General features: G+C 42.6%; 2 protein-coding genes across 2 annotated transcripts; one reads left to right on the plus strand and one right to left on the minus strand.

Annotated features, from left to right (window-relative positions):
• Positions 1-2,744: 2,744 nt before the first annotated feature.
• NDUFA7 (NADH:ubiquinone oxidoreductase subunit A7) lies at positions 2,745-11,193 on the minus strand. Its single transcript, XM_023496908.2, has 4 exons — positions 11,086-11,193; positions 10,511-10,560; positions 6,986-7,135; positions 2,745-3,034 (listed from the first exon to the last, which is right to left on the minus strand). Exons 1-4 carry the CDS (start codon positions 11,134-11,136, stop codon positions 2,938-2,940), a joined length of 348 nt encoding a protein of 115 aa, XP_023352676.1. The 5' UTR covers positions 11,137-11,193; the 3' UTR covers positions 2,745-2,937.
• Positions 11,194-11,204: 11 nt separating this feature from the next.
• RPS28 (ribosomal protein S28) lies at positions 11,205-12,099 on the plus strand. Its single transcript, XM_031948303.1, has 4 exons — positions 11,205-11,357; positions 11,533-11,580; positions 11,677-11,808; positions 12,034-12,099. The coding sequence occupies exons 1-3, from the start codon at positions 11,319-11,321 to the stop codon at positions 11,797-11,799; spliced, it is 210 nt and encodes a 69-aa protein (XP_031804163.1). The 5' UTR covers positions 11,205-11,318; the 3' UTR covers positions 11,800-11,808; positions 12,034-12,099.
• The last annotated feature ends 169 nt before the right edge of the window (positions 12,100-12,268 follow it).

Genomic DNA, 12,268 nt, shown 5'->3' on the forward strand with positions numbered 1-12,268 from the left:
AAAGTAAAACCCCCAGTGTCTACAGAGTGGAAGGCCTAGAACGGAACCCCCTCCAAATTCTTCAGGAGCTCTCTCGCCTTTACATACATCTTTCCCAGGACATTTAGGCACTAAAGCACAATGGACAGTTATTAAACATCTGCTCTGGGCCAGACATAATACACTGTCCCTGTGGATTATATCTTGTTCTTACCCCACTCCAATATACAAGTAAACTTCATGAAGACAGGCTGGTCTTTGCTGCTTGTGCAAATACTCGGGTACCAAACCAAACCCTGATTCATCAGAGATCAAACAACAACATTCTGTCTCTTCTCTCCTTCCCTTCATGTAGGATGCCCAGAATGTACTTGCTGGCTTATCTACTTCAAATCCTTATCAAAGCAAAACTTCCATCAAAGCCGAACTCAAAAGACATCCTCTCAAGAAGCTCTTCCTAAACCCGCGATCCACTTTTGTACTCCCTCCCTTTCAAAGTTACTTTGTTGCTCCTCCAACCTTCCAGTTCAGCCATGTACATGACAGCTCCAACAAATGGCCATCCCAGGTTCCACCTAACAACTCCAGAGATGCTGACCTCTCCAAATTTGTAAGACTATCTAATTTCTGAACTCTTTATGAGTTGCACTTTGCCACTACACAGGTTTCCCCTGATCCTAGCTCCACCCTCTGGGGCCAAGGAGTAAATCTGTTCCCTCTTTTCTATGACAGCTCTTGAGAATATAAGAACAATGCTGCTCACACATTCCCGTCCATCTTCTTTTTAGGTTAAATAGTGCAGGATCTTCAACTAATTTTGTGCTATCTTTTGAATTTCCACAAACCTCCATAGCTATCTTCTGAATATGCTCCACTTATAACTTAATTCAACAAACTTTTTTTTTAGTCTGGAATTGTCTTATTAGTGGCAGAGGAACTTCCTCTACCAATGCAAATTTACCAACATTCTTCAAATAGAGCTCCTTGAGGCCCAAAGCCATAATGCTAATATTTGTCAAAGATAGGACTTGAATTCAGCTCTTCCTGACACCAAGGGCAGTTCCTTACCTAGCATCCCATACCGCAAAGCATAGGCAATGCCATAAAAATGTGACCTAGAACTATTTGTAGTATTCAAGCATACCTGTGTTTAGTTTGTAATTACTCACCCCCCATCCCAATAGGTGAGAAGGGATTTAAGGAACACTATAAGGATCAAAAAGTCATTTGGACCTGGTTCTGAAGACACCAGATGTTAGTTAACATCCCTGATTTAGGATTTGTTGGAATCTTTACAAAGTGTTAAGACATTGGAGTTGATAAGAGACAAGAGTTATCTGATTTGGCATGGTTCAGTGTGATTGATTTGATCTTAGAAAGAGATATTTGGGGCCAGAACTTGAAAGAAGGTACTAAGTGGAACTGATAGAACAATGCTTGTGTTCACACCTTTAGAGAGCTCATAAGTATCTAAGTATTCAATGGCGTTCACTCATTTGGGAGAGTTCAGGGTTAGGGTTTTGCACTCTGGGAGATAACCCAGAATCCCTCTCCCTTCAGAAGGCGGAGTTAACCTTTGGGAGATCACATATATAGAGGGAACTCTTGGAGCTTGGGGACTGACTGGAGGTACTTACTTGAAGTACTTACTTGAGGAGTTACTAGAAACTCGATGAGCTCAAGAGTTTTACTTGGAGTCAGAGAGAGCTCTTGGAACCCACAAGCCCTATCTTCGAGGCAAGAGATTCATTGCATCTTCTACCTTGGTGCTGGCTGGAGGCTGAAGAAAGCAGAGGCAGAAGCCAAGGACAAAGCTGCAAGATCTCTTGGAGCCAGGCAGAGAGATAGGCCTCAACTAACAGGGCTAATTTGGAAGTAGAAATAAACACTTGCATTTTTACCAGCTGGCTGCGATTTTGGAATAATTATTTATTTCAACTGAGACTAAGGCTGCCTCCAGAAAACCTTCACAAGGATTATAAAGTCTGAGTGCACTGCCAGCTTTATCACTTATCAATTGCTTCCAGGCAATTCACCTATCCTTTCTGTGAGCCTATCTTCTTCCTCCTCTAAAAACCTCAGTTTTGCCCATCTTATGGGAGTGTGATGAGGTTCAAGTGAGAAAGTGACATAGAGCATTTTGAAAGCCCCTAAGAAACATTCTCTATGATGATGAGGAGAAAGAAAATTTTCTTACCTATCACTGACTCATATTAAAAACAGGCTAAAAAATGCAGTTAAAAAACCAAAACTAAACTAAACTCTAGATTAGGAGTCAGGAAATTTAGGTTCTGGTGCTGATCATGCTACCGACCCTCAGAATTAAGCGAAGCCCTTGAAAACCTCTTTCCCCTTAACCTACCAGCTCAGTTTCTCCAACTATAAGAGAGTTTCATTTGAATTAGATGTTCTCTTCTGGACTTCTAGCTCTGACATAACCACGGCTAGTACTGACATCACACTAAGGTACAAAACACTTAGCAACTATCATCTCATTTGATTCTTGCTATAACCCGGAGAGGTGAGCCCCACTGTATGGATGAGGAAATTTAGGCTGGGAGAGTTTAAATGACTTGCCCAGGTCACATAGCTGGGAGTTTCTGAGGCCAGAATTTAGCTCAATCTTTCAGACTCCCAAGTTCCACATTCTAGCTGGGGCCACCCACAAACTTCAGAGATGACAATTCCCAGAGAATAGGTAACAATCAGTGTCTTTATCCTTAAATTCAAGCAATGAACCCTCCAAATAAAAATGCAAAGAATACTAGAGTTCAGTGTATTTATCATGTATTAGGATACATGTTTCTCCCCAAATTACCTATCCCCAAGATAAAATATAATGATACAAAGTTCTCTGTATGATCCTCTATGATGCCTCTGCAGAAGAGCTGGTACCTTCAAGTCAGTCCCCCAAACCACAATCTCTCAGTATCTGTATGTCCATCTTCCAGATCCATTTCACAAGTAGGGTTGATCCTTTGACAGTTCCCACTTTTTAATGGGAGGTCCTGGTGTCACTGGCTTTTTCCCAGTAGTTGTCATAGCCTCACTTGAGCTAGAGAAAGAAGAGAGGTTTAGGGATGGTCTAATTTATAAAAGATTTTTAAAAACTCAGCACACAAAAGAAACCATATGTGGAGCATAAGATAAGCAGCTTTTGAGATTTCTATTTCTGGAACAAGAAGTACAATCACTAAATTCAATTCAACGTATTTTTACTACAGTCTTCCTGTGTGGGAGAAAAAAACTGATCAATGCTAAGAGAGCTCTAGAGGCTAGATGAGACATAGCATATTTTCTTTGTCCTTAAGACAACTTAGACACACACAATGCAATATTCAAGGCCTATAGCAATCTAGCATTTGATAAACCCCAAACTCCAGCTTCTGGAATAAGAACTCATTATCTAACAAAAACTGTGGGAAAACTGGAAAAAATAATATGTCAGAAACTTGATTTAGATCTACATCTCACACCCCTATACCAAAATAAGGTCCAAATGGGTACATGATTTGGGTGTAAAGGATGATATCATAAACAAATTAGGAGAACAAGGGGTAATTTACCTATCAGGTCTTTGGAGAAGGGAAGAATTTATGACCAAGGAAGAACTAGAGATCATTATAAAAGGCAAAACAGACAACTTTGATTCCATTAAATTAAAAAGTTTTTGCACAAACAAAACTAACAAACAATATTAAAAGGAAAGTGCAAAGCTGGGAAAAAATCTTTATAGCCATTATTTCAGATAAAGGTCTTATTTCTAAAATATATAAAGAACTGTGTCAAATTTGTAAGAATACAAATCATTCTCCAGTTAATAAATGGTCAAAGAATATGAAGAGACATTTTCAGATGACAAAATTAAAGTCATCTACAATTATATGAAAAAATTATCTAAATCACTATTAGAAAAATGCAAATTAAAACTCTGAGGTACTACCTTACCCCTTTCAGATTGGCTAAGATGACAGGAAAAGATAACAATAAATGTTGGAATGAATGTAGAACAACTGGGACACTAATACATTTCAGTGGAGTTGTGAAATAATCCAACTATTCTGGAGAACAATCTGGAACCATGCCCAAAGGGCTATAAAACTCTGCATACCCTTTGACCCAGCAGTGCCATTACTGGATCTATATCCCAAGGAAATCATAAAGGAAGGAAAAGAACCCACACATGCAAAAATGTTTGTAGCAGCTCTTTCTGTGGTAACAAAGAATTGGAAAATGAGTAGATGTCCATCAATTGGGGAATGGCTGAACAAATTGTATTATATGAAGGTAATGGAACATTATTGTTCTATTAAAAAGTGATGAACAAGCTGATTTTAGAAAGGTTTGGAAAGATTTACACGAACTAATGCTGAGCGAAACAAATAGAAACAGAAATACATTGTATAATAGCAAGAATGTGCAACGATCAATTAACTATGAAAGACTTAAAGTTCTCAGTGGTTCAGTGATTCAAAGCAATCCCAATAGATTATGGGAATGCCATCTGCGTCCAGAAAAAAAAATTAAGAAATGTAAATCAACACATGCTATATTTACTTTTTTATGGATTTTTTTTTTAATCCCTCCCATGGTTTTTGCTCTGATTTTTCTCTACCAACATGATTCATAAAGTAATGTGTGTTAAAAATAAGTTATGAAACTGGAAAAAAAAAAAAGAGAAACTGAGGTTGGAGTGGGAGGGACTTTCTCCTTTCATAAACAGAGTTAATTAAGGCAGTTGAGCATGGTGGAAGAGTGGTATCTTAAAATAATACATTATGTGACCCCAATACCACTGTAAGCTGGTATGCTCCAACCTGTGCAAAAAGCAGGATCAAATTTCATGTTTTTACCATATTACCTAGGTTATTGATTATTACAAAATAGTTACTAAAAAGGTTGGAGAAGTAGGATGGGATTATATTATGGAATGTCTGAAAAACCAGGGAAGGACTTACCAGCCTTCTTTCTAAGCTACTGGTTGGTCATCTTCAATATAGGCATCCTTCCATGTAGAGAAGGATTCTACACTACCTGATTAAAGAAAATACCGGGTCTCCAGGAGTCAGCATCACAGACTCCCTTAAGGGATGGTACAATACAGTTAAAAAAAAGAAAAAAAAGGAAAAAAACGCTCTAAATTACTATTTATTAGAGAAATGCAAATTAAAACAATACATTGGGGTACACTTCACACTCAGATTGGCTAAAATAACAGGAAAAGATGATAAATGTGGAGGGGATGTGGGAAAATTGGGACACTAATGAATTGTTTATAGTTGTAAAACGATCCAACCATTCTGGAGAGCAATATGAAACTATGCCCAAAGGGATATCAAACTGTGCATACTCTGATCTAGCAGTATCACTACTACAGAGGCACATGCAAAAATGTTTTATAGCAATCCTTTTTGTAGTGGGAAATGACTGAATAAGTTATGGTATATGAATATATGGAATATTATCGTTTTATAAAAAATAAGCAGACTGATTTCAGAAAAGTCTGGACTTAAACCATTGTTAAGTGAAGTAAGTAGAACCAAGAGAACATTGTGCACAGCAACAAGATTATGTGATGATCAACTATGATGGACTTGGCTCTTTTCAACAATGAAGTGACTCAAGGCTACCTCCAACATTAGGATGGAAAGTACTATCAACATCCATTTTGAGGACTATGGTGACTGAATGTGGTGTAGAAGCATACTATTTTCACCTTTGTTTTTGTTTGTTTTCTTTCTTGTCTTTTTTTCCTCCTTTTGGTATCATTTTCCTTGTACAACATGATAAATATGGAAATGTTTAAAAGAACTGCACATATTTAAACTCTATCGAATTACTTGTTTCTTGGGATGGGAGAAGGTAAGGGAGGGAGAGAGAAAAATTTGGAAAATGTTGAAAACCATTTATATGTATTTTGAAAAATAAAGTATTGATTTTTTTTTTTTTAAAAGCACTAGAATATAGGTGTGAAAAGTCCTGGCTATTCCAATAAGTTAGCACAAGGACTTTTCTCTCTCTCCTGGCCTCACATTAGGAAGTCTCAGGATGGAAGTATCTTAAGTAAAGAACAGCAAGAAGAATCTAAGTATACTTTCTTGCAAAATAGGGATAATAACCTCAGAGTCACATTGAAGATTCAAATCATCAGACAGTTACTACAGAATCAAATGAGGGATAAAAGGATTTTGAAAACAATGAGGCACTCTTTGAAATGCAAAAAGCTAGTTTGATAACTCTAAAGGCCCTCAGAGACCACCTAAGCTAACTCATACCAGAAAAAAGATACCCAGAGAAGTAGTAACTCTAAGTCTGCTCAAGGAACTTCTAATGAGGAAAGGACCTAGCTCCCAAAGCAGTCCTTTTCACTTAAAAACAGCTGTAATGATTCACAAATTCTTCTTAGCATTAAGGCTGAATCTGCCTCTCAGCAATTTCTACCCCATACCCCCAGTTTTTCACTATGAGGCTAAGCAGAATTATTTCCTTGTTATCACATGACACTTTTGCAATCCCTAAGACAGTTATGAAGGCCCCGATGTGTCTTCTTTTCTCCAAGCCAAACATCTCAGTTTCTTCAACTGATACTTGTGCAGTATGATACTGGATCACAATAGCATGAATAAAAGTGAGGAAAAAAAGTGAAAAACTGGTCTACTTGAAAGAGAAGGTCAGAGAGAAGCTAATATGGGCAGATAGTGTTACATTATAAGTGTTTTAAAAATCAGGGAGCTGGCAAATTTCAGTTTATACACCTGAATTCTGGGGTGGGAAAGGGAACCTATGGCATAAGAGAATGCTGGAATCCTACCCACCTCACTCCTGCATAATTCTGGGCACCTTAACTTCCATGAACCTCATTGTCCTCATAGAGGAAATAAGAACAATACTAACACCTCCCTCACAGAGTTGTGAGGATCAAGTGCTTTGTAAATCTTGAAGCAATGTGCCAATATGAGCCAAGGAAAGAAGAACCTGGCAAGGGTCATCTAGTTCTAAGACTTACCTCTTACCAGTGAGACCAGACTCCAAAACTTTCACAGTAGACATTACGATGGAAGGAGGAGAGGCTTGCCGACGTCCATCACGAGTACAATAGTAATTGTTTGAAAACTTATGGCTAGGGCCTACTGGCAGTTTAGGAGGTGGCTGAGTTCTAAAGAAAATAATACAATTTGTTAGTTATAATCTCCTGTGTTAGCAATAGCCCTCACATGTATGTGTTGATGTCAAATCTTATGTCCCTACAATTTTTAAATTTTAATAAATATATATTTAGCATCTACTATAGGCTAGGTATTTTGTTAAGCTATCTTTTCTCATTTTATCCTCAGAACAATCCTGGTTGGTATGTACCATTATCCCTATTTTACAGTTGAGAAGACAAAGCAAACTGCTGTTAGGTGACTTGCCCAGGACCACAAAAGTGGTAGGCTCTATCCAATGTGTCACCTCAGTGCCTTGGAGAGCCTGACAGATAACAGAGCAAAACAAAGGGCAGCTAACTCACTGCACAACAAAGTCATCATGAGTTTCATGTTCTTTATTTTTCTTGGTGCTGGCCAAATCAGCGGGCTTTCTTCTGCTTGAAAAGGTTTACAGACACACAATCAGTTTCAGGTTCAAAGGAGCCCAAGGCAGCCTCCAGTCCCTTCATACTGAGTCCCAAATCTAAGGCCCCTAATTCAGCTCTCTGAAGCCAAGCCAAGCACATTCTGGCCCTCTTCTCCACAAGCCTTCAAGGACTTGAAACAAAGTCCTCAAAATTGCCAGCTCTTCCCATGTCCCTTTACATGGCAAGTCTTTAGTCCCAGTTGGTATGTCCTCTAACTCCAACATCCTGCCTAAAATGTATTGCCTGAAAGTGAACACACAACTCCAAACCTTGAATCCCAAGCACTCTCCGACTCAGGAAATCAGGTGCTTTGGCAAAGTTCTCATATTCTCTCTATTGAGGACTTTTAATTATTTTACTTCTAAATATAGAATCTCATTTGATCTTTTTGAACAGATATTATCCCCATTTTCCAGATGAAGAAACTGAGCCCAGAAGACTACCTCCTCCTAATCCAGCGTTCTTGGTATGAATGTGATAGACAGAAAATAAAAATGAACCAAAAATTTCATGGCAAACTATAAAATGTCTTCCAATCTAGAGCTAGAAGGACCTTAAGACATCACCCTGCCCAACTCCTTCATTTTCCCGGTGAGTCTTCTCTAATGATGACAGCTAGCATTAATGTGGTGCTCTAAAGTTTGCAAAGGATTTTTACCAATACTGTCTTATGAACTTTACAGGAAAGGAAACTAAAGCAGGAATGAAGTGACTTGTGCTGGGTCATACAGCTAGCAAGTCTCTGAGGTAAGATTTGAATTTACATCTTTCTGCTTTGAGGAGTAATAACAACTAGCGTTTATATGATGCTTTAAGGTTGCAAAGAGCTTTACAAATACACTTGGTACTTAAAACTCTGCCAAGTAGATGCTATTATCAACATCTTCATTTTACAGTTGGGAAAGTGAGCCACAGAAGGGAAGTGGCTTGTCTAGGATCATAAAGCTAATGTCCAAGGCTGGACGTGAACCCATTTTGCTGGCTCAAGATCTAACATTCTATCTACTTTGCTATCAGGAAACCCGTGAACTCTGGGATTAATGCTCAAGATCATCTAAGAAAGTAGCCAAGAATCAAAACAAGTCTTTTCATGAAAAATTCAATTTTTGTGCTTCCTTTTCCAAGCTGTTGATTCTCTCTTGCATAATTCTTATGTCTTTTCCCTATTTTTCTTCTCTTAGGTAATTTTTTAAATCTTTTTTGAGCTCTTCCAAAAGGACTTTCTAAGCTCGAGACCAGTCATATTCTTGAAGCTTCACATGTAGGCATTTTTTCATTTCTGTCACTTAAGTTTGTGTTTTGATGGCTTTCTATGACCCCCAGGGTCCTTATTCATTTCTTTTTTTTAGCATATTTCTTGAGTTTTAAAGTTGAGTTCTGCTCCTGGACACAGGGGGGCACTGTTCTAAGCTTCTCATACTGGGGGTCAGACACCTGGTTTTCCACACCGAGGCCAGCTTGTCCACTGCACTAAGATGACCCAGCCTCATGTCTCCTGTTGTGCTAGGGTTTCAAGGCTGGCAAATGACCTTCTGCACTGGGGCTGGAGGCCTCACTGCTGGCCTGCTGCTTACCTGTGCTGTGGCTAAGAGCCTCTTGGGGCTTGCTAGAACCATGCCTGCACTGAGCTGTGCTCTCCTTTGATCCAAGTGAGGAAGACTACTTTTTTCAAGTCCCAGTACTTTATCTAAAGCTAAAAGATGGTTTCACTCCATCCTTTTGTGGGTTCTGTCACTCCAGAATCCTTTTAGAGACTTAATTCAACATTGTTTTCAAGGAAAATTGGGAAGAACTCAAGCAACTTTCTGGCTTCTCTAGGCCACTGAAATATTCAAAACCTTTTGTTATACTGGCCTGTCCTCTCCTCTGAAGCTGGGAGCTTCAAATTGGAAATTATACTGCATTTTGATATTTTAGTGTTTTTCTTTTAAACATCAATCCATGAAGGAATCTTGTATTATCGTATAAATAGAAAATATCTTAGTGAATATTTGAGGCTGTTTTTACTAAGACAAATGTTTTGTAATCAATACACACAAGACAACACAAGCAGACAAATGTATTCTCTGCCTCTTTCAATTAAGTGACCACAAATGGACAAAAGCAGAGTGGAACGCATGAAGAGCAGTAGCCCGAGTTCAAATACCATCTCTGATGCTCACTGCCTACATAAACATGTCAGTTCTCCTTCTGGGATCTCCATTTCCTCATATGTAAAGTGAGAAGCTGGGACCTGAGGTCTCCGAGATCATTTCCACCTCTAGATGCATGTTATTCGGTAAAAAAAAAAAAAAAAAAAAAAAAAAAACAACATGAAATCTGTCTTCCTTTCTTCTACTCTCATAAATTATCCTCAAAACATGCACAGAATATTCTCAAAAATTTGAATAAGAAGCTATAAGCTAATTTTGATTATTTTTTACTTTTCACCTCAAATTAAATTCAGAAAACTAAAAAGTTAGTCTGGATTTAACAATTCCCAACAAAAGCACAATAAAATTCTATTTCAAAGATGTAAGCCCCAAGTTTAATGTCACTAAATTCCCAGAATCCAGCACCTTCCTAAGAGGCAACTAGCACAATCAAACAATAACATTTATTAAGCACCTATTAGGTGCTAATAGAGCTCAGTTCAATCCCTAAGCCATCTGGCTTTATGCATTGTGTCTAAAGAGCTACTTTACGAATTCTAGCCCCTTCGGGTTAAGGTACGTCAGCTCCGAGTCTTTTTTCCACCTGTCCTGTCTTAACCCGAAGGAGCTAGAATTCCTAAACTAGCTCTTAGGGGCTATAGGGAGCCGTCCTCATTTCCCCGTTCTCCTTAACTCTTCCTCTGCTCGCCAGTCTAGCTCTCGGGCGAATTTCCGAAAGGACAAGAATCGCACAATTACGAGGCAGAGGAGCCGGTCCGCTCACCTCTTCGCTATCTCCTGATACCGCAACTGCAACTTGGCTTGGAGATTGCGCTGTGAAGAGGAGAAGAGGATGAGAACGCGGCGGCGACCCCGCGGCGCAGGGGGCTTAGCTAAGGGCGCGCCCTGGGGCTTAATGAGGACGCGGGCAGCGGGCGTGCACACACGGAGAGGGCGGGGAGAGGGAAAGGCAGAGGGGGCGCCTCTGGGGAGTCCGGAGGAACAAGCCCTGCCCGAGGAGCGCTTAATGAGGACGCGGGCAGCGGGCGTGCACACACGGAGAGGGGGAGACAAGGAGACTGAGGGAGAAATAAGGGTCCCGGGCAGGAGTCACACGTAGTAGCAGGAACGGGGACGCAGGAGGAAGGTTTAGAGGCCAAGGTGAGAGACTGGGGGGCAGCCGGAGGGTCCCAGTTGAGGATGGGAAAGACGGGGTTATAGATCAGAGGGCATAGGTCAGGGTAAAGCAAGATGAGGGGAGAGAGGATACACAGGAGGAAAGACGAGGGAGTCAGTCAGTCAGTCCTTCGTCCCCAGCGTCATCGGACCATGCCCTCGTCCCAAGGGTCGTTGTCGCACCCCGGAGGCTGAATTCCGGAGCCACTGGATGAAGCCAGTGGCCGACGCCATCTTGGGTCCGGAGTGAAGGGCAACAACCGAAGCCGCAAAGGCCGTTGGGAAGGAACGGAAGGAGCGTGAGTATCGTGATCTCGCGAGTCCTGGAGGCGGGGCTTGAGAGAGCGTATAAAGAGGCGCCAGGAGCCACGTGACTCTCTCTCGTCTCTCTCCCGTCTTCTCTAGCCGCCGCCATCATGGACACGGGCCGCGTGCAGCCTATCAAGCTGGCTCGGGTGAGGGGCAGATGCCGGGACAGGAGTTTGGGGGGAAGGAGGGAAGGACGAGGGGCGGCTGCCTGGTTCCGGCCGGGGGCCGCTCCGGGGCCGGGACGAGAGGGAGCGAGGGAGGGAGGGAAGGAAGCAGCGGGTGGGCGGCCCCGGCCTCACGCTCTTCGCCGTCCGTCCCCAGGTCACCAAGGTGCTGGGCAGGACCGGTTCTCAAGGCCAGTGCACGCAGGTAAGCCCGCGGCCGCGTCCCCGTCCCCCTCCCCCGGGCCCGGGCCCCGCCGCCCGGCCGCGCCTGACCCCTCTGTCCCCCCTCCCCCCCCCGCAGGTGCGCGTGGAGTTCATGGACGACACGAGCCGCTCCATCATCCGCAACGTGAAGGGCCCCGTGCGGGAGGGGGACGTGCTGACGCTGCTGGAGTCGGAACGTGAGGCCAGGAGGCTGCGGTGAGGCCGACCGGTGAGTGCCCTCCGAGCCGCCTGCGGCCGGGAGGGGGGAAGGCCGGGAGGGGAGCCCCCGAAGGGTCCCGCAGCCGCCCCTGCTTGGCGGGGGAGACCCTGAGGCCCGGGGCGGGGCGGGGACGGGACTCTACGCTCACTGGGCCTGGCTTTCGGGACTAGGGGAAGTGATGGGAACTGGAGCTCCTCGCGCAGCCCCAGCGCCTGACACTGCCTCTGTTTTCAGGTGGAGGTCGCCGGTCGTGGGAGGACTGCTAAGGATGTGTAAAATAAAGTGTTTTGTCTAAGCTGCCGAGTGGTGTGACGTTTCCTGAAAGTGGGTGGGTCAGGGCGCCTGGCGTCTTTAAATAGAAGGGGGGACGGGGGCGCTGCACTGAGCGGCCAGGATGCCGACAGGCCCCGACCTTCGCGGGCTGGCCCAAGTTCTCTTCTGCAATCCCTCCTCTCCCCAAAACAGACAC

This window comes from Sarcophilus harrisii, chromosome 1 (assembly GCF_902635505.1).
Source record: "Sarcophilus harrisii chromosome 1, mSarHar1.11, whole genome shotgun sequence".
NCBI lineage: Eukaryota > Metazoa > Chordata > Mammalia > Dasyuromorphia > Dasyuridae > Sarcophilus > Sarcophilus harrisii.

Excerpts from the sequence above, each read along its gene's own strand:
- RPS28 (XM_031948303.1), top strand. The coding sequence starts at position 11,319 with ATGGACACGGGCCGCGTGCAGCCTATCAAGCTGGCTCGG. Across the intron at positions 11,358-11,532 it reads AGCCTATCAAGCTGGCTCGG|GTCACCAAGGTGCTGGGCAG; the intron begins GTGAGGGGCAGA and ends GTCCGTCCCCAG. Across the intron at positions 11,581-11,676 it reads CTCAAGGCCAGTGCACGCAG|GTGCGCGTGGAGTTCATGGA; the intron begins GTAAGCCCGCGG and ends CCCCCCCCGCAG.
- NDUFA7 (XM_023496908.2), bottom strand. The coding sequence starts at position 11,136 with ATGGCGTCGGCCACTGGCTTCATCCAGTGGCTCCGGAATTCAGCCTCC. Across the intron at positions 10,561-11,085 it reads TCCGGAATTCAGCCTCCGGG|CGCAATCTCCAAGCCAAGTT; the intron begins GTGCGACAACGA and ends TCCTCTTCACAG. Across the intron at positions 7,136-10,510 it reads TATCAGGAGATAGCGAAGAG|AACTCAGCCACCTCCTAAAC; the intron begins GTGAGCGGACCG and ends TATTTTCTTTAG.